The 22,497-nt window shown below is 35.4% G+C and overlaps 1 protein-coding gene across 1 annotated transcript in view; it reads right to left on the reverse strand.

Moving 5' to 3' along the window:
* The window catches only part of LOC106874332 (zinc finger C3H1 domain-containing protein), a 69,479-nt gene that overhangs the window by 15,390 nt on the left and 31,592 nt on the right, over positions 1-22,497 (reverse strand). The window contains exons 13-24 of the mRNA XM_014922023.2: positions 21,725-21,814; positions 20,065-20,174; positions 19,351-19,482; positions 18,113-18,234; positions 17,178-17,279; positions 11,966-12,088; positions 11,691-11,874; positions 11,139-11,331; positions 9,866-10,045; positions 5,655-5,822; positions 4,490-4,671; positions 2,880-3,000 (exon numbers count right to left, since the gene is read on the reverse strand). Coding sequence (XP_014777509.1) covers positions 2,880-3,000; positions 4,490-4,671; positions 5,655-5,822; positions 9,866-10,045; positions 11,139-11,331; positions 11,691-11,874; positions 11,966-12,088; positions 17,178-17,279; positions 18,113-18,234; positions 19,351-19,482; positions 20,065-20,174; positions 21,725-21,814 — 1,707 coding nt within the window. The remainder of the gene's footprint in view (positions 1-2,879; positions 3,001-4,489; positions 4,672-5,654; positions 5,823-9,865; positions 10,046-11,138; positions 11,332-11,690; positions 11,875-11,965; positions 12,089-17,177; positions 17,280-18,112; positions 18,235-19,350; positions 19,483-20,064; positions 20,175-21,724; positions 21,815-22,497) is intronic.

The following is a 22,497-nucleotide window of genomic DNA, read 5'->3' on the forward strand; positions in this document are numbered from 1 at the left end:
AGAGAGAGAGAGAGAGAGAAAGAGAGAGAGAGAGAGAGAGACAGTGTTCAGCCTTGGTCAAGCAGATCTATGATGACAGTTGTTCTGGTGAACATAGTTTTCAGTCAATTTTCTATGATGGCATGGGCTGCTATTCAGAGTTATTGTCCTCCTAGATGAGTAAGAGGGCCACATCTTACTCATACTTTTCATTTTTGGCATGGTTTCTACAGCTAGATGTCCTTACTAACATTTATCACTTTAAAAATGTGTGTAAGATACATTGTTATTATGGAACCAGCATTAGAGAGATTAACTTGTCAATTGCAAGAGTTCTATGTTCTTTCAAAGCAAAAATGATTGAGAAAGTGAATGGAAGACAGTGTAGAGACCAAGAGAGTGAAAGAAGATTGTATGAATGAGATGAAGGAAACGGTGTAAGAGGATGGCGAAAGAGGTTGTACTGAAAGAGAGACAATAACTACTAGTTGGTTGTTGATAAACAGAATGGAAAAAAACCCCCCAGCATGAGCAGCATAACAGGATTGCAAAAAAGATAAATGATGCTAGCAGTAAGTGATGGACAGAGATGTGAGGGAGGTAGATGTCAATGTAAAGTCACATGGAGCAAGAGATAGCCAGCAATAAATATTGGTGATGCAGGAAGTAACAGATATGGAAAGGTTCAATGCCATCCTTTGTTACACAGATATTGTAATAGAGTGATAAAGGGTGATGGTGGAGGGATTGAATAAGGACAGATGAAATGCCATTCCTCATTATAAAGGAAGCATAGCATAGTAAGACAGAGGGTGACTGAAAATAAGATAACAAAGAGGCCAAAGAATGGGAAACCAACAGGATTACCATGGGCAAAAGACTAAACATAAAAATATACTCTATTTATCAACTTTTATTTTAATGGCCACTTTGATTGCTTTGCACTGATGAATGGTTCTTCTGCAATGTTGCATGTTACCATTCATCATCGCTCTTTATTATCTTTGTGAGTTTTATCTTCTTGAAATGAACATTCACTATATAATTCCATGTTTTTGAAGGCAGCTTTCTCTCTCTTCTGCAGGCTCTAGCCACTTCAAGCTGTTGGAACATTTTTTATACAAACGGCATCCCCCATATGCATCCCATGTTCATACAAATATGCCCAATTCCTTCTATATCCAGTTTCTTAAGTTCATTGTTCCTACACAAGATTTTAGAAGCAGCAGAGAAGGATCACTTTATTTGTTTTCTAGCTGGTGCAAATCTTCCACTTTTAAGGCCCATGTCATGCCACACTTAGCATCCCACTACATACGAAAGCATCATACATCCTGCAATTTATTCTGGGGAGAGAGAGAGAAATTCAATGTAGCTAGCAGAAGAAATAGCTCCTGAACTTTTTCCAACATATTCTTACTCTAGTTACATTTTCAGAATACTGAACTTCACTGCTAATTAGGTCCCTTAGGTAAAAGAAGCTATTAGCTACCCCATGTGAGTCTTGCTAATCATTCCTGTGCATGTCATATACGAAGTCAACTTTCTCTACCAGCTTGCCTGTGACTTCATGGACATCTTTTGTATGTCTATAGCTTACACTGGGTACATCTTAAAGGATTTCTACCTAATCTTTTTCTGCACGTCACATACACCCATTTTCCTGATAGTAGCAGCATCACACCTTCCCTGCTTATTAAAACTTTGGTCTTTGCTTACTGAGGCCATTCAATCTTAAGCTTGGCTTCCATATCTGGATTGTCTTCCATCAGCATAGAAGTTCCCAAGGACAGCTGGTCATAAAATTAACTGTTATAGCCTGGAGGACAATAATAAACAGGAGAGGCTGACATCTTAGCTCTGATAGACTGCTACCTGCTTGCTAAATTTATCTGAATTCATTCCTGCCTCTCAACTTGCTGATTTCACCTTACACTTGGCTTCTGCAGCCTTCACAAGCCATCTACTCCTTGCTATCAGAGACCACCATATGCCAGAGTACAGACCCTATCAAAGGCTTTCACAAGACTAACAAATGCTAAAATATAGGGCTTACTTCTAATTATGCATTTCTCTCGCAATTGCTTTAGGAAAATGGCTATGGTACTACCTCTTCTTGGTACAAAGCCAAACTGCACTTTATCTAGGTTAATGCTCTTTTTCCATAACTTTCATAACTTGGACCAACAATTCAAAGCCTCTGCTGTTACCTTTCTCTAGTGCATCTCTTTTTCCTTTCTAATAGGTGATGATAACACTTATGTCAGTCATTTGGCATGACACTTTTCTATACAACCTAACTGACTCCGTACAATCGCTTATAACAGCACTTCCATACCTCATTCATTCTGGTATCAATAGGCAAGGGTACCATTCTTGTGTACACATTTCTCAATTCTCTCTTGCACAATGCTTTGCAATTCAGAATATCTCACACCTGATCCTCATGCTGGAGTACTTGTGCAAACCTATTACTTTCCGTTTCTCTGCTTGTTAAGTATATTCAATGTCTAGCTTCTTTTCTAAATGATGTACTTTGCTTCAGCCTTTTTTCCAGTCTCTCCAGCCCCATTTCTTAGCTTTTATAACTTTATCTGCAATACTACTCCAGCACCATATTACTTTCCATCTGGCAAGAATCTTCCATCAAACACAGCTCTGATCTGTGGTCCTCATAAATTGTACTGTAGAAATATTCTGTCTCAACTCCCCATTCCTGTCATGTGCATCAACTACAATTTTGAACCAACAGTAGGCGTGATCCTTAGACAGTGTGTTTAGACCTACATTATTCAATATATACTTTTTAAATTTAAGGAAAACCACAATTTTTAGCATGGTTATAGATAGTGAGGAATAGAAATGTCTAGTATAATAGATATGTGTAACTTAATACAAACCTGCCAAACAGCAGTAACGTTCTTGTCTGCTGAATAAAATTCAGCCATTGAGAGCCAAACGTCATCCAAGTGTGGCCACTTCATTAACACTTCACGCCCTATAGAAAGGGCTTCATCCATTCTGAAAATAACATTTATAAACAAATCTATTAATGAAATACATTCTTTGGAATAAAAAGCAATGATATACAGGACATATGTCTACTGAAGGTAACTTAGAATAGAAACTTACCTTTTATCTTGAGTCAAACAGATTCTTTGGAATGATGGTGACTCACATTCCTTGGGGAAATAAACTGGCTAAATATTTGAATTTCCATTTCATATTGCATTAAGAAAAGGTCAGTGATCCTCAATCAAAATAGATGCAAACTTTAACGATTTCCAAACATGCAAAATAATTTCACTGCTAGACTTTAAAACCACCTCCGTGAATCCTCCAATCAATCACTCCGCAACAAAAATAGTATCATATGTAACCACTTCCACTGAACAGGATAAAAACTGTTACTACATTCCACCTGTTTCACCACCATGTAGCCAGTCATGAAGTGAGTACTACTCTAGCCACACCAATCCAACAATATAACCAGTCTTGACAGTGTCTCTACTATTACCCCAAAATAGTATACTGAATATTAGATCATAACTACCAAATTCTTCAATTTTCAGCTCTACTGGGATCTATCTCAATGTACTAGAAATGTGAATCAGTGCTTCCTATTTTCAATAAGAGTAATCTTACTAACTACTTTACTGTTCATTCACTTCTAATATCTTAAAAGTTGATGGCAATCTTATCACCTGAAGATTATCTCCCCTCTCAGTAACCGTTTATACAGCTTTGGTAGATAAAGTAAAAATTTCTCTTAAGTCACACACCAATTCTCCATCGACATTGTCTTTTACATCAAAAAGTCCTTTAGTTGTGCTTGAGATGAAAACCCACCTAAGATTACTCATCACTTTAATTAAAGTAAAAATCAAAACTTTTCTGCAAGACAACCACATTGCAGCAATGAGGTCTTCTCAGATGTTATAAATACTCCTACACACTTCTTTGCTGTTAATTTTAACTACAAACACTTCTCTGTAGATACCACCACATCTTACACCTTGAGCTTCTTCATACATGTAATCTAATAATGTGTTGATTTGAAAAAGAGATATGAAAACGTCTAAAATCTTCAAAGTGCTAGGCCTTATGATCTCCTATGTTGACTTCATCTATACAGCATTGTGAAAATTCAAACTCAGTACATTTCATGCCTAGAAATATTCTTGATCATCCACTGGCCCTCTACTGCAAAGTAGCTGTCATACACATAAAAAAAATAATTAAAAAAAAATAAGTGCTGTGCACTTAACACTTTCATGATCATTCTTCCCAGAAATGTAACCCACTGGAATTTCCTCCCAGAGAAGTTCAGGGAAGCTTGTCCTCCTTCTTTAAGACAAAATAGCAGCCAGCTCAAGCTTCGATAACTCTGTAATATCAGTTATAAAAGTAAAATAGCTTAATTCATTTGTTATTGATCTTGTCAAATATATAGGATATACATTTGTTCTAAAATGTAATTATAAGGGAATAGAAAAGACAAGAATTATACCTGGACTGACTGTGAAGAAGTTTTAGAAAGCTACAGTAGACTTCAGAAGACACTTTATCATGCTCATCAGTTCTTTCACCATCAGTTTGTAAACAGAAGGTCAAACAATCTTCATAAAGCTTCTGTAAGAATTTGATATCACACTGCAGCTTGGAATGGCTATACCAATCTATGTGGAGAGACTGGGTAGACAACAAAAAAAAAAATTTGAGAGAGTAAAAGAAAATGGGGAGAGAAAAATAAGAAAGAAAGAGGGCAGTTACTATACTTTCAGTTATATAAAATAATCCTGGGTCTTAAAATATGACAGATTATTCTTGACTAGTTTAAGAGTTCTAAATAGTTTTGTATCAATAGACCCAATAAAATTACCAAATATTTACATGGCAAGGTGAAGAGTCCAAGTATAACAATTTCTTTTAAGATGCTTTAATAACAATTAAAGAAATTTGTTTAAAAAATAGAATCAAAATATTGAAAGAGAACATAAAAAAAAACCACTTATAATAGTTCAGTAGTTTATGAGCTGCTACCATTGGGAGTCTGAGATCAACTATCACATTCATTGCAAACTTGGCAAATCTTCTATTGACCTACAGTTACACATTATAATGACACTGCTACTTGTATAACAGATTATCATCTTAGGAATTTACCATTTTAATACAAAGTTTTGACATGTGTTAAGAAGTCTGCTTCTTAATTATGTGGTTTTGGATTCAGTCCCACTGCATAGTACCTCAGGGTAATATATTTTCTCATCCCTCCTACCCATGACCCAGAGGACATGCTGGAGCAAAACAAGTATTTAGCTGCTAGACATTTCAACTGAGTAGAATGAAGAAATATGAAAGTGTATGAGTCAAGGACAAAACATGCTGCCCAAACCAGAAATAATATTCATAACTTTATGACTGTGAAACCAACACTAGGTCGCATACCTTCACACTCTCACATAACATATATATGTATAGCTGAGCCTTTATAGATATTGCCGATACATGAATATATATAGCCACATAACATATCAACATTATCTACAGAATAGTGGATTAGCTAAGCTATGTAAATGTCAAACTAACACAAAAATACTAACAGCTTTTAAATTTGATAATTTTAGTATGCCATTATTACAGTCAAATCAACAATAACTAATAATACTGACCTTAGGGAACAAATGGTCAAGAAAATGACCTGTTGAATCATATAGTTGGTCAGGTAACCGCTGAAATTCATGTAAATAGATATAGCAGAGCCATAACAAAGCTCGATCACTTGGGCGTAGCATTGACATCAATTCTTCATCATGAGAGGAGGGAGTTTGCAGTAGATTCTTTGAAATGAGAAATGAGATCACAAGATTAGTGGATAAAATCATGTGAATGCTGAATTACATACAGGAATGATTTTCAGTTCAACACAAAAGAAAAAAAAGAAAACATGGAAACCTCACAAAATATTTATCTCTATACAATTCATTAGCATAAAATTTAGATTAGATTCATTAAATCCAATGTTTATTCAAAATTTAGAGACTAAAACGTCTCTCTCTCTCTCTCTCTCTCATACGCACACACACTACAAGCTAACACAATATTAACCCAAAATTTATTTTGTACCAAAAGCCAGCTGCACCTTCTACCTAGGCCATGGTTTTGATTTCTTCATCATCATCATCATCGTTTAACGTCCGATTTCCATGCTAGCATGGGTTGGACGATTTGACTGAGGACTGGTGAACCAGATGGCTACACCAGGCTCCAATCTGATTTAGCAGCATTTCTACAGCTGGATGCCCTTCCTAACGCCAACCACTCCGAGAGTGTAGTGGGTGCTTTTACATGCCACCGGCACGAAGGCCAGTCAGACGGTACTGGCAACAATCCACCAGATACTCATTAACAATTATGGAAAAAGGAAAACTTGAAACTCAACATTAAATAAAATTGCAAACATGCACCAGAAACACCCTAAGGCATAATTGAATTACAGTACTCAAACATCTAAAGTATTCATGCCAACACTATCAAATTCCTAGTATGTAGAAGATGGGCAAAAATTAGAATTCCAATCTCAACAGATATTTAGTGAAGTAAAATCATTCAGACCTATCATTTTCCAATATACACACTAAAACATCATCATCATTTAACGTCCACTTTCCATGCTGGCATGGGTTGGACGGTTTGACTGAGGACTGGCAAACCATGAGGCTGCACCAGGCTCCAATCTGATCTGGCAAGGTTTCTACAGCTGGATGCCCTTCCCAACGCCAACCACTCTGAGAGTGTAATGGGTGCTTTTTACGTGCCACCGGCACAGGGGCCAGTCTGGTGGCACTGGCATTGACCAGCTTGTATGGTGCTTTTTATGTGCCACTGGCACGGGAGCCAGGCCGGTGGCACTAGCATTGACCACGCTCAAATGGTGCTTTTTACTTGATGCCTGGCATCTTAAACAAGTGTCTTCTAATATAGACCCTGGCTATATTAGAGTTTTGAGAGTAGATTTGGTAGATGGGAAGTAAGAGAATTCCATCTTTTCCATGTGTGTATGTCTTGATATCACATGATTGTTGGAAGTGAATACCACCATCATTTGTTTCGTTTCCAGTCTTCCTTGGAAAAAGGCAAAGAAGACAATAGGAAGGACATCCAGCAACAGAAAATATGCCTTAATGAATTCTGTCTGTCTTTACTAGTGATGTGAGTTTTCCTAGGTCATTGATAAGAATAACTAACCATTATGAGGCACATGAATACAGTTTGTTATGCAGGAAGTAGAAAGCAGAGACAAAGAATTTGTACAAAGATAATAGGATCAAATTTGTACTAAATGGAACAAGAAACAAATGTACAATCATATTTGACTAGAGTCTGAAGACTGTTCATTAGGATTCAACCAAGAAGCAAATGGGTTCCCTTTAAAAACAGTTTAAGATACTTTGAAATAACTATTTTAACTATTTTTAAATGTTTCAGTTTTAAAGCTGTGGTCATGCTGGAGCACCACCATTAACTATTTATGTTTGTCATGAAATATTAAGTAGTTGATAAAAAGAGGTATATGTGTGGAAACAGTAATGTTAAGTTGTACACTGCAAGAATTTTTTACTGGTAATTATTGAGGAAGCGTCAAGAGTTGATGTGTTTATTTATGGTATCAAACAATTAGAAATGGTAATTATGGGGGTTGGCTGAAAATCCATAGGCTAATCAAGATACTCTCATGGAATGCAACCAAATGAGGTTTATTTTCTAACACAGTACTCCTTGTGGTCCACACATTTCTTCCATCAGTGTTGCAGTGCTTGGATCCATTGGTGAAGAAGAAGCTTTCATCCTGTTGCTAAAAAAAAAGTCAACAGCAGACATGACCTCATCATCACTGTTGATACTGGTTCCCAGTCAAGTTTGTCATATTGGGGAACAGACGATAGTCAGATGGTGCCAAATCAGGAAAATAGGAAAGCTGATCAACCAGTTCATAGCCAGTCATGCACAACAGCCACTGAAAGGACACATGCTGGAGCAATGTACTGATGAAACAAAACCCTGCACTTTTGATCAGGTATGAGAAGACATGACACCCAAGTTCATTGTGCAGAATATTCTCAATTCTCTCATGGGATATGCTAAAAACATTAGCTATTTGATTTAAAGTCAGTTGCCTGTCATCCATCATTAAGTGATGAACATGATCAATGTTTTATCAGTGGTGGCAGTTGCCAGACCTGAGGTCATCTTCAAGAATTTCCCTTCCCACTCAAAATTCACCTCCTCGCTTTTGCACTGCTGATAAAGCTGGAACATCATCCCCTAATGTAGCAACCATATCAGCATAAATGTCCTTGGGGGTCAAACCCTTTTTCTGCAGTTACTTGATAGCACCACAATGCCAAATTTTTTCCATTTTCAAGGAAATTCAATACAAGTTACTTTTGAAGTCTTCTTTGAACAGTCAGATGTCAATTTCAACTCTTATTAATAACTGCATGATTTCTTTCCTGGTAAACTAATGCATGGAAGATTTCACAGTTTTAGCATCATTCCTTAATAGTCAGCCTTGGACTCATGTAAATACTTAGAAACGCCACCAGTAATTTTATTAGCAACTCCATCTTCACAAGTCTAAATAAGGGTGTTTAATCAATAATACAAATGTTCATCTCGAATTATTCTTCATTACTTTGTTGCTAAAATTAAGTTCAACTCAGTTTATATAATATTGAAATAAACCAGTCGAATATCATTATTATACAAAATGTCAAAAGATTGTATGATTTTACAGAACATCAACACACCTCATTTTTATTTTATGAGTGGTTGGCGTTAGGAAGGGCATCCAGCTGTAGAAACTCTGCCAAATTAGATTGGAGCCTGATGTAGCCATCCGGTTGCACCAGTCCTCAGTCAAATCGTCCAACCCATGCTAGCATGGAAAGCGGACGTTAAACGATGATGATGATGATGATGATATAAATGAATAGAAAATAATGCCCGAGTCTAATCAGACAGGTAAATGATCTCTTAACAGTATTTATATCACCCTTAAACATCACTCTCACCATTATTTGTCTCCAGGTTTATTCATCACAGAACTTCTACTTTAAATTTGCACTGAGCATAATGACAAACTTGCGCATAGAATTGTTCCATCATCTTGTCTTCAAAAGATTATATTTGGGGCTGCAGTTCCTCAGAGGAATACTGTGAAATACTCTTAAAAGATAAAGAATACTAAGACATTTCATCCAGGATCCTAAGTTACAATCTCTTCATTGAAATCTGAGAGGCAGTATCAGCAGCTGATTAAATCAACACACTACTTGACAAGTATTCTATTTTACCAATCAAAGTAGGATGGAATCAAGTTACCTTAGTGGATGGTAAATAAACGTAAAAGTTACTTGTACAGTTATCATTTCGTAAAGCATCAAATCATAATAGCAAAAAGTTAGCCAAAAGCATGATGGTGGTGCTAGTTGGTGGAGGTCATGGTAGTGATGACAATGAAGCAAACCTTATAAAGATTAAGACACTTTCAATACCATTATTTCAAAGACATCCAACAGCAAATTTGTTGAAGCAATTGCCTTCCCAGCTTGATGCCATTCATACCACTAAACAACTTAGCCATGAAATAGAAGTGGAACCTGTTTTTATTTCCTTCTTTTTTTTTTTTTTAAATCAGTTAGGCAAACTAAACTAGAATAAATGGCATTAGGTTTCATAAAAGACGGCAATAAAATTTTTATTTTGGACAATGTGGTCAGCAGTCAAGTACCATAACTTCGCAGCCTTAGAGTGAAAGCATCCCCTAAACTCAGTAAAATTCCACAATCACAGTAGATGTTTCCAAAAATATTTTTCTTACCTTGAAAAACAACAATCCAGTTTTGAAGCGATTACTAACAACTGTAATACCCAATCGGTATAGTGAAACTTCAGTAATATGTTGTGATACTACTTCACTGGGCTCCTGCTTCTTTAAATATTGGTGCATCTGCTTACATATTTCAATCTTACTGAAATAGTTCTCCGTAGCACAGAGGTACTAGAAAATATAACAAAGTGCAATTATTGATTTTACAAAAGTGACATTACCAGTGAATTATTTCTCTTCAATAACTAAAACATCAAATTTTAACATTACATGCTTATGATGTGAATACAATGAAGTCATGTTTAAGCTAATATATTTCACTGTATCTTTAGGATAATTTCAGCCTTGTTGCATTTAGAGGACAATATGCACATTAACTTTTCTGCATATGGCTTAGTCAGTGGAGGAAGAGGAAAGAAAGGAAGGAAAAAACAGCAAGTTCTTACAAAAAGAACAAAGAATATATAAACATCAGAACAGAAACCCAGTCTGGATGCTTGCAACAACAGAGTGGGTTTTAGCAGTCAAAGAGCTAGGTAGTGATGATATACCAAATGACAGATTATGTCTACATACCCAAGAACAGGAACAATCACCTGACAGGCATCCAGTTTCCCTCACAGGGCTAAGGTTAGAGGCAAAGACATTTACCCAGGGTTCTATGTAAAACCACAACTGCAAAGTGACCTTCTTAACCTCACAGCCACAACTCTAAACAAACTTTAGGCATTCATCAACATTTAACGTCCATTGTCCATGCTGGCATGTGTTGGACTTTTTAAGTCGATTACATCAACCCCAGTACTCAACTGATACTTAATTTATTGACCCCGAAAAGACAAAAGGCGAAGTTGATCTTGGCGGAATTTGAACTGAGAATGTATCGACAGGCGAAATACTGCTAAGCATATTATCCAGTGTGCTGGCGATTCTGCCAGACATTGATAACAACTAAACTTATCATTTGGCTTCTGTTTAGAATCAACAGTGAACTTCTCACCTCCATGTTGTCACTCAAGGTGGTAGAAAGAGCTAACAAATCTCAGATCACACTACCATTTTTTTTTTTAAATGGGAGAACACATTAGAATAATGCAACCCTGTGTGTGTGAAAGAACCAGTTTGAACACCTTTCATCAAAGAACTACTGAATCAGGGATAACCAGGACATTAACCAATGGAGTGAACTTCCCTCCTGGTAGATTATATTGTTAATGATATTCAGAAAAACATTACCAAAAATTAATATATTTCTCTTATTTACCTGCCACCATAAAGTATATGAAGGAGCATTTTGAATGGCAACACAACACATATCAACAAGGTCCTTTTTGCTGTCTGGATGTTGACTATACAACTGTAAATAATATTGCCAGAGATCTGGAGACTGTTTCATGTTTTCTAGACCACGTGCTAATACATTTAAAGCTTGATCTAGGTGACCTGATTCAGCATCACTGAAAGAGAAAAAAAAAAAAAAAGATAATTAAAATGACGATATGGAAACAAATGGAATCATCAATCAGAAGAATAATCCTGACAACTAACATTTTTAACTCATTTTTGATCATAAAATTAAATGTACAGATAATATCTTCCAATTAATTTTGGAAATAAAAAAGGAATTGAGCAATTTAGTAAAATAACCAACCTGTTTGTTATTAATCTGCTATTTGAAACATAATAAATGATTCTTAGACAAAATTATAAAAGGTTTTATTTAAAATAAGGAAACTAAAATAGGCAAGATTGTTTTACTGCAGGGTGGGGTCCTGTTTTCACAAAAAAATTAAACTTTTCCAGAAAAACTACTAACCTGCTTCGACTAGACAACTTTTTGTATGCAAGTTTCAACCACAGTTGCTCATTCTGAGGATTCTCCAGTACAGCAGCCTCTAAATCTAAGATTGCTGCTGTATTGTTACCAATATCGAAATAACGTACATCTTGTTCTTCAATTATATCTTCCCACTCAGACAAAACATCTGGTTTTGAACTCACTGTCAAAAACAAAGATACATTTAATTAGCTACATTTGAAGTCTGGTAATTAAGTAACATATCCAGAATAAGACAAGATATATATACTCACAGAAGAGGGGGTTGAGATCAGTTTCCTGAGTGTAAATTTTGTCAATGTCAACTACAGTATCAGGCAGACTTTCTTGATTTGGTTTCCAGCATCGTGGTTCAAAAAACATGGTATGTGGAGGAACTGGAAAAGAAAGCCAATTGTATATTATGGTACACTCGTGAGAAGACATTCATTTAAGAATGATAATAGCTAATATCTATAGTGATTTCCTGGCAAAGAGATCTCAACATTATATCAATGAAGGTTGGATGGATTGGCTGAATTGAAATGTAGTATTTGTTCCAGCTCTCTAAATCCTAAGTTCAAATCGCACCAAAGTCATTTTGCCTCTCATTCCTCCGGGGTTGATCATATAAAGTACAAATCATGTTTAAGTGTATAATTTAGTTAATATTTTCAAGTGCCTATTAATGTACCCCAATTATTATCTAAATAGTTTATTTTTTACTCAAAGATTAAACTTTTTTTTTTTAATGTCAGTCAATACTTGTTTGGCCCAGGTCAGCTCTGATCCAACAAGAATATGACCAAAAGACTTTCAGTTGTGACAATCTTTTTTTTAAGATAATGGGGCTTGATATGCTGGAGATTTGGCTGCTATTTCTAGCAGGTCGATTAACTATGTAACTGCTTTACCAGTTGCTGTAACTGGTTCATCTTCAAACTGAATTGACATAACTAGCCACATTTATTACTAGTTATTAGAATCAATTGAATCAGCTTAGGAAGCTACAATAAGCAGTCAAGATTTATCAGTTGTTAACTAATGTTTTATCCTGACAATTTTTTGTTTTACAACATTGAAAAGTTACATCACTTTTCGAAATGCAATTCATGGTGTCTGATTATATTGTGAGTTTACTCCAGTAAATCAATTTTTGTGAACCCATGGATAGATAAAAAAATTTGTGTTGTTTATGAATATGAGTTCTGTCATGGAACCAATGCATCCCAGACAGCTTGAAAAATCAATGAGGTGTTTGGTGAGAAGTTCCGGTCTGGTGACTTTACTCTTGAAAATTAGCCCCATGGTAGACCTGAGACCAAGATAGATAATCCTTTCAACTATAGGCACAAGACCTGAAATTTTGGGGGAGGGGGCCAGTCGATTTGATTGACTCCAGTACGCAACTGGTACTTAATTTATAGACCCCAAAAGGATGAAAGGAAAAGTCAATAACGATGAGATGGAAACTGTAGTGGAAGTGGATACATCTCAAACTATGCGTGAGTTAGCAGCAAGGTTTGAGGTTTTGATTCCAACTGTTTTGGACCATCTGAAACAAATTGGCATGGTAAAGAAGCTGGACAAGTGAGTACCACACAAACTGAATGAGCATCAAATGACACATCAACTGTCTTGAAACTTGCTGTCTTTGCTGTTATGGCATAAAAGCGAACCATTTTTGTATCATATTGTTACATGTGATGAAAAATGGATTCTTTCCAACAATAGCAAGCGTTCTGCATGGTGGTTGGATAGAGACAAAGTGACAAAACACAGTCCAAAAAAGAATATTCACCAAAAAAATATAATTGTGTTTGTGTGGTGGTCTAGCGCTGATGTCATCTGCTACAGTTTCATGAGACTTGGTAAGTCAATTACAGTGGATGTATACTTCAACCAATTGTATGAGATGAACTTGCAGTTAAACAACCAAGATTGGTCAACAGAGACAGGCCAATTCTCTTGCAAGACAATGCTTGATCACATGTTGCACAAAGAACGCTACTCAAGTTACAGGAACTGAACTTGGAAGTACTCTGTCATTCACCATATTCACCAGACCTTGCAACAACTGACTATCACATTTTCCAGGCATTAGACAACTTTTTGTAAGGAGGCTTCAAATCTGAAGAAGATGCAAAAACAGCTTTTGTGATTTCATCACCTCTTGCTCTCCAGAATTCTTCACTGCCGGCATAAATAAGCTAGTGATTTTTTTTATATTCAAAATAGTATAAAAGCAACACTCTTGACACTATGATGCATGTGTGCGAACAGCCATGATACGTGGCAGTGAAACATGGGCAGTGACTGCTGAGGAGATGCATAAGCTTGCAAGGAATGAAGCCAGTATGCTCTGCTGGATGTGTAATGTCAGAGTGTAAGCGCCCTGAGAGAAAAGTTGGACTTAAAAAGCATCAGATGTGGTGTGCAAGAGAGACGACTGCGCTGGTATGGTCATGTGGCGAGAATGGATGAGGACAGCTGTGTGAAAAAGTGTCACACCCTAGCAATAGAGGGAACCTGTGGAAGAGGTAGACCCAGGAAGACCTGGGATGAGGTGGTGAAGCACAACCTTTGAACATTGGGCCACACTGAGGCAATGTGGAGATATGCTGTACTTGAGGAAACCCGGCCATAACCAATTGAGACCATAACCATGGCCTATACCAGTGCAGCATAAACAGCCCATCTAAGAGTACCCTTCAATCATTGGTTGATAAACTGCACTTGCAAAGACCTGTTGAGGCAAGTGAAATCACTGTCATGGCCGATGACAGTACCGCTTGATTGGCACCCATGCCAGTGGCACATTAAAAGCACCATTTGAGTGTGATCATTGTCAGTGCCACCTGACTGGCTCCCGTGCCGGTGACATGTAAAAAGTGCCATTTGAGCATGATTGTTGCCAGTGTTGCCTGACTAGCTCCTGTGCCAATGACACGTAAAAAGCACCATTTGAGTGTGGTCGATGCCAGTACTGCCTGACTGGCCCTCATGCCAGTGGCAAGTAAAAAGCACCCACTACACTCTCAGAGTGGTTGGTGTTAGGAAGGGCATCCAGCTGTAGAAACCCTGCCAGATCAGATTGGAGCCTGGTGCAGCCTTCTGCTTGCCAGCCCTCAGTCAAACCATCCAATCCATGCCAGCATGGAAAGCGGACGTTAAATGACAATGATGATCATCCTCATCGACAAACAAATTCAGGTATCTAGTACTTTTGTAGTTATTTAACCTCAATCCAACCCTTACTGAGCAGACCTAAGATCAAAGGGGTTCCAACCATGACCATCATGCTTTGTTTTCAAGTATAGTATATCAATAACTACATTATAGCATATATTATTTACATTTGACAGATACCTGTCCTCATCTTATTTGTTGTTAACAACGTTTCCGCTGATATACTCTCCAGCCTTCATCAGGTGTCTTGGGAAAATTTCGAACATGGGTTCTCATTCCTAAGGTATTTTTCGATCGATGTTATTATTATTATTATTATTATTCAGGTCACTGCCTGGAATGAAATTCGGAATCTTGGGATTAGTAGCCCGTGCTCTTAACCACTACGCCATATGTCCGTGGGCAATTATGGAGTGAATTTTTTGGGCTTATAAATCTAATATTTTCCTATCCTTCCTTATTAGATTTATAAGCCCTAAAAATTCACTCCATAACTACCCAGGGGAATATGGCGTAGTGGTTAAGAGTGCAGGCTACTAACCCCAAGATTCCGAGTTTGATTCCTATCTTTTGCAGTAATTATGCAGAGGTCATTTCAATGACTGGACATTGCCAAACTGCTTAAGACAGTAGCTTTTAAATCAATGAATTATGTTAATGGCCATCATCAACCTATTAGCATTCAAACCAGCCATATCTGGCCTAAATATTCTACCAGTTTTATGTTAAAACTAGCCACATCTGGCCTCTCACACCTATCCTACAATGTCTTTCTAAAGCTAAGCAATCACATCATGGAAATATCTTAGCTCAAGATAATGCATGATTAATTCAAAATAATGTGAATAAACAAACATTACATTTGAGAAAGTAATCTGAATGCTAAAGGATTAATGTTCATGCTATCTTTATTTTGACTAAACTTTATTACTTCCTCTCATAACACTTTCTCACCCATCATCCATTCTAGCATACATCTTGTCTCCCACTCCTCCTCTCCTTCTCTCAACACAAAATATACAAGATTTCTCATCACCAATCAATATATCTTCAGTTAATTCATTGAATAGGAGGCTATTTGATACCTATATCTGCTTCAGGTTTTAAAAGCATCTTACTAATTGTATGTGTTTTCTCCAGGTTAAGTATTACTTCTATGTAAGCTTCTGTAGGTTTTTTTTTTTTCTTCTAATTATTTGTGTGAAATGACATAGAGAAAAATCTTTATCTTTCAACATGTTATCACATTTAAGTTTTAAAAATTCTCTCTTTTCCATTATAATTTAATTGATTAATCTCAAAATGATGTCACAACTTAACTGGGACCAGAGGACCAATTGAGTAATGTTTTGCTGCGTGAACACAATAATAAAATGAATCGTTAATAGATATAAAAATGAGGGAAATATATTTGTGTACTCTGTGAATAATCTCATTTGGTTTCTTGGGATTAGAATAAGTTTCTTTCAAATTAAGTATTCTCAGAGTCTGACAAGTCACTTTCAAATGCAGCACAGAATGAAATTGAAGGTTAAGATGTTTAAAGTTTATTTTTAAACCAACAATTCACTGTTATAATCTTACATAAATATACAATACTTTCCAGAAAAACTCTGGCTAAAGCAACAATGTAACATTATCACTACCTGAGGTACAAAGCAGTGTAAATAACAATAGCAAACAGAATACACTGAACTGGAATATTAAGCAGGCAGGATAGAATTAAAACATCATTGACACTGAAATTCCAGGCCAGTAGACTCAAAGCATTAGGTCAACAATTAAAAATATGTGACTTACCTTTAATATGCTTCAAAAAAATGTTTTACGTTTAAATTTAAATAAAAATAAGTAAATTTTTAAAAGAATTTGAAACATTTTTCATTAATTTAATATTGACTACAATGAAGCAATAAAAATGATTTCTTCCAAAAAATTTTTCATTTATTATTTTCTCCATTTTTTCTAGAATGATTCTCCTTTCAACGATGCCTTTATACAGGTATCATAAATCACTAGGATTCTGAGAACTACATATTAAAACCAGGTATCAATATATTTTGTAATGCATCTACAACTGGTAACTAACATGCCATTCCACTGCATTCAGAGAAAGATGCATTTTTTACTTATATAAAAGTAGCTGGAAAAGTTGCTGGAGGGGAAAAGAGCAGTGGTTAGTCTAATTTAAAACAAGGAAATAAGCTAAAATGAATAAAACTTTTACAGAAATATTATCAAGACTAGTCAGAGAATATTACAAGAATGTGAAAAAATAATCAAGACTAAGAAACATACCATGATGCACAAATTCATTTACTTTGCTGATCTGAAGTAAACACAATTCATCAACAGTCATTCTACCTTGGTTTTGATTCATTATATTTTCTACATAATCACCTAGAAATGAAAAAAATGTAAGACAAAATGATGAGTAGTAATTAATATATTTTTCTTGACATACAACAACTGAATGACATATCAGGAAGTTCCTTAATGAGTTCTTATATACTGGATTCCTAGATTTTAAGAACTTTTTTTTAATACTCACTTATGTATTTCTCAAATTGTATGTGGTACAGATACATAAATTGAATGTGGAAGACAGCAATGACTCACCAACACAACCCTTGGCCAACAGACACCATAACCTCCATTGTTACTACAAAAGCCTCTGCTTCGCCAAATTAGTTAATGCTATACCACCTCCACCTAGGCCTATTTGACACATCCATTTATCTTTCTCGTGCTACTCATACTGTGTTCCAATTTTTACAATTCTTCCTCTCTAGAAAAACCTTCTGAAATTCAGCGATACTGATATTTTTCAGGCATAAAATTTATTTAAAATTGGCTAAAATTCAAGATACATAACCTGCATTTGCAGAAGACATAATTAGTAAACTAGTTTTAATTTTATAAATATCTGTAATCACACAGGTAAGTGAAACAGTGTCCTTTATATGCAACAGTGCATTTTGAACCCTAAAACGCACCCATACAGGTGCCATGTAAACGCACCCAGTACACTGTAAAGTTGCTGGCATCCAGCTGTAGAAACCATGCCAAAACAGACATGGAGCCCGGGCAGCTCTTCAGCTGACCAGCTCCTGTCAAACCATCCTACTCATGCCAGCATGGAAAATGGATGTTAAATAATGACTAATGACACTGTTTATTGTTTTAATATGTGACTCCTTTGACATTTTAACAAAGCAAATAATAACACTTACAAATTTGGCCGGCTATTTTTTCTCCAGATTGTTCCTTAGAAGCACCAGTTAGAGCAGGAGCATAGGATACAATATCTTGTAAAATCTCCTGTGTTGACATGGAATAATCCTTCAAATGTTGACTAGAAAAATGAAAAATACAAAATGGTTAGGAATGCGCTAATATATGAAACTACATGAAACACAAGCTAAACAAAATTGTAAATAAATCAACTGTTTCTTATCCACAAGCTTTCCCATCAATTATCTTCTATATCTCCCTCTTTAGTAACATTAGCATCAGAGCACAAATAAGCTAAGAGACGAACTGGAAATAAGAGGAATTAAGTGTAGTGTACAAGAGCGAAGACTACACTAGATATCAGATGTATAAGGAAGTGTAAATGTCAAACAGATGGAACATATGGAAGTAGGAGACAAAGATGACAGGGAAAAGGGGTGAAGATTGATCTCAAGTAGCTGAACCTCATGAAGGTGAAAAATGACTGCAATTTATAGCAAAACGCTATGCTGGAGATCCATCAAACACAAACATAGAAAAATAGTAGTAAAAGCAATGCTATTGGTTGTGAAAGTTAGGACATTAAATATCTACATCTGGGTCTCTTTTACACATTAGTCCATAACACTAGCTCTTTCTTCCATCTGCCACCTATGAAACAGAAAACAATGACTAATCATGTGAACTAGGTCTGTCCCTCATCAATCCCAGCTACCATAATCCATTTCTCTCTCAACCATTACTCCTTCTCCAATCATTCTATATTACCCAATATTCCACCTCTTACCAATCTTTACTGACATCCATCAGGTAGCTGTCATTACTCTCCTCTACAATTAATCATTCTTCATATGTGTCTCATATATAAAAGCATTCCTGATACTTCACATTTTCTTTTCAAACCTCTCCAAAAAGTCAATAGAAAGATGCTCTATAGTTTCAACCAACTCACTACACTATTAACCTTTTCACAATATTTTTAATGAAAATACACTGTATTTCAAATAGTTGGGGATAGGGAATTAAGAATCTGGATGGATATAGTAAAATAATTCAGGTTTTCATTACAAGTCTGTTGTTTGAAACAGGTCCTTGCATAAAATTATAATAGTTTAAATTTTAAAACAAACACAAATTTGTACAAAAGAAACCAATGGGGACCCTAAGCAGATTAAAACAATAATAACATTGTAAGTTGGGAGCAAGGTGAACTTTCACATTTTGAAAAATTCCCTACCTTTTACACTGTTGGTCATTGCAGGTTCCTTGAAGATCATACTGACAAAGAATATTTTTGCAGTTCAGTTTATGAGAGAAACTCTGGCTAGAAAGGGACAAATTCTCTTTTGTGCGAAGAAAAGGACTGAAACTGTTGGAAAATAAAGAAAAACAAGTGGAATAATTAAAGTAGATATAAAATCAATAGATAAGTCAAATTTAAATACTGATACAAGCAGAGTATTATAACAATATAATTTCTTAGTTAATCTGAAAATAGATTTGAGGGATCTTTTCCCTTCGAACGGCAGATCAAGAAATTAATTTTTTGTAACTAAACACTTTCAAACTTCGGACACTGGTAGAATGTGTCATATAAAACATCTTTTACTCTTACTGTTGTTGAGAAAAAGTTTATATTTTCAGAGTTATTTCGTGTTAAAGTAGTCATATTTCGGTAATTTCAACCAATCAATGACGTGTATTCAGCTGAATAAAATTACTGCCATTGTTTGTCAACAACAACAATCGGCAGTGTATATTTCGTTTGTCACAGTTATTCTCCATATGAGACATAGAGAATTATTGGGCAAAGACCAAGATTTTACATGTACTACAAACAGATATGACAAATAGACAAATGAATAAGATTATCTGTAAATGCTGAATTCTAGCGCTATCATAGTTAAATAAATAACAAATGGGAAAGATCAACTGTTAAATAAATACTTACCGATATGCTCGAAAATGTAACAAGGGACTTTTGTATGGCTTATACAATCTTAAAGCTTGGGACATTTTGAGATTATTCAGGGACTGATTATCAGATTTAGGATAAGGAATCTAAAGAAAGAAAAAAAAGTTGAAAGAAAAATGTGATAGTATTTATATATATATATATATATATATATATATATATATATATATATATATATATATAGATATATATATATATATATAGATATATATATATATAGATCAGTGGTTTTGCACGTGTGTGTGTGTTTGTGTGTGTGTGTGTGTGTGTATGTGTGTAAAAGCAGTGACTGGATGCCTCTCACAGATGATCTCCTATAGAATGAAATCACATGATATAGGAATTCCAGCACCCATGACAGATGATTCCCGTCTGCTGCAATCAGTGTGCTTTTTTATCCACCTAGCGCCTACATGTAAACGTTTGCACAATCCATAATAAAACTAATTCTATTTCATTAGCATATTTTCAACCTTCCAGAATGAAAGTCAAGAATGGAACTTATTCACAGAATCAATTAAATACCTGAAGCAGTTTAACCCTTTCAATACCAACCTGGCCTAAGCCAGCCAAAAAGTATTTTGGTTCATAAGACCAACCCAGCCGTAGCCGGCCGAGAGTACCCTTTGTTATTTAAATGTGAATTTGAACACAAATCTCGTTAGTACGTTCATGAAAACATGTGATTTCCTTAGTAAATAGTTGAGTTGTAACCTATCAGCCACAGTATTAACCCTTTTATTACTATATTTCTGACCAAAATACATCCTCATGAGTTTCAATTAAATTTTAAAATAATCATGAATTTAGACTAGTTTCATTAAGCAACTGTAACTTTTTTACTTAACATATTAATGTGATATTTGGAACATAATTAAAGAAAGGGTTCTTAATCAATTTTATTGCATAACTTTTGTTTCAAAGTTACTCTACAGGTAAATCCCGGTAAACAGAGCAAAAGATAAGAATATTAAAATTTTGTTTAAACATCACCATAGAAAATGAATCATCAGCTAATATTCAATTGGGTATGCAACAAAATTTTGATATAGAAGAATTGTGCACATCACTAGATTACCAGTAGAATTTAATGCACAGAACAGGTGTACCATAAATTTTCATCTTATACTGTGCCAATAAACCAAATATCTTTTATGGAAGAAACAATGGCTTCCTTACCACTTATACAAACATGAGGAATTGGATTTGTTAAACTTGAGGTCATGGTTTCAATTTTGGATGAACATCTCTGCCCCAACACTAAACCATTTCCCAACCTATCAACTACTACTTAATGATGACCCTTTGTATAAAATGTCAGATATTTCATCAGATCAGTTGCCTTTCTTACAGCTTTCTACTGTGACCCTTCACCACAATATATCAAGGCCATTCTTTTCAGTTTCCATATTGGTTCTCATTAAGAAAGACTGATTTAGATGGTTAACCAAGTAGAAATATGTCAGTGTACCAGTGCAAGTTACAATGATTTACTGGGCTTTTAATTCACATTTTACCATAAAAGTGAGAAATCTATTAGTTTACAAGTTGAGATTTAAGACAAGAAAAAATTGTCAAAACACATGCACAAAATGGCAGAAAATATTTTTAAGCAAAATTAAATCAAGCAACTTACAGAATTTGAAGGTGGAGTCAAATGAGAGAAATTTTCCCAAGAAACAATTTTTGATTGTGCTGGCTCTATTAAGTTTTGCATCTTTTCATGCTAAAAATTAGAAAATTAAAATAGCAAAATCTAACAAATTTCTAATTCAAAATTAATATTTAAGACTTTGGAAGAATTGGTTACAATAAAATAAAATTCAAACAATATTTCTGCTCTTTATATTTTTGTTAAGTTCAGCTAAGTTTTAGAAGTAGATTTTTTAAAAAGTCTCAGAAGATTTTAGAGCAAACTCTGGTTCTTTATTTCTACAGTATCAAATTGACAAAAATTTTCTACTGAATATAGTGATGGGCTATCACAAGTAATGGGAGTGTCTACTTTATCTCCAGTATGATATACAGAATTCAGTTTCTCGGTGGAAGACAGAAACAAAGATACTATAAAACACTTGTATGAATATTCAGTGCAATACCGTACCTATTTATCAGATTTGTTATGCATATGAAGTTTAAAAAGATGGATAAATATGAATTAAACAAGTGAAACTAGAAAATACGTGTATTGTCATCATCATTTAGCGCCCATTTTTCATGCTGGCATGGGTTAGATGGTTTGACTGGAACTGGTAAGCCAGAGAGCTGTACCAGGCTTCAGTCTAAATTTGGCTTGGTTTCTTCCAAATGTCAACCATTCCAAGAGTGTAGTGGGTGCCGTTTATGTGTCACCGGTACTGTCCGTGACTATGACTTCACTTGGCCTAACAAGCCATCGCAAGTACAGCA

This window comes from Octopus bimaculoides, chromosome 2, assembly GCF_001194135.2.
Source record: "Octopus bimaculoides isolate UCB-OBI-ISO-001 chromosome 2, ASM119413v2, whole genome shotgun sequence".
Classification (NCBI taxonomy): domain Eukaryota; kingdom Metazoa; phylum Mollusca; class Cephalopoda; order Octopoda; family Octopodidae; genus Octopus; species Octopus bimaculoides.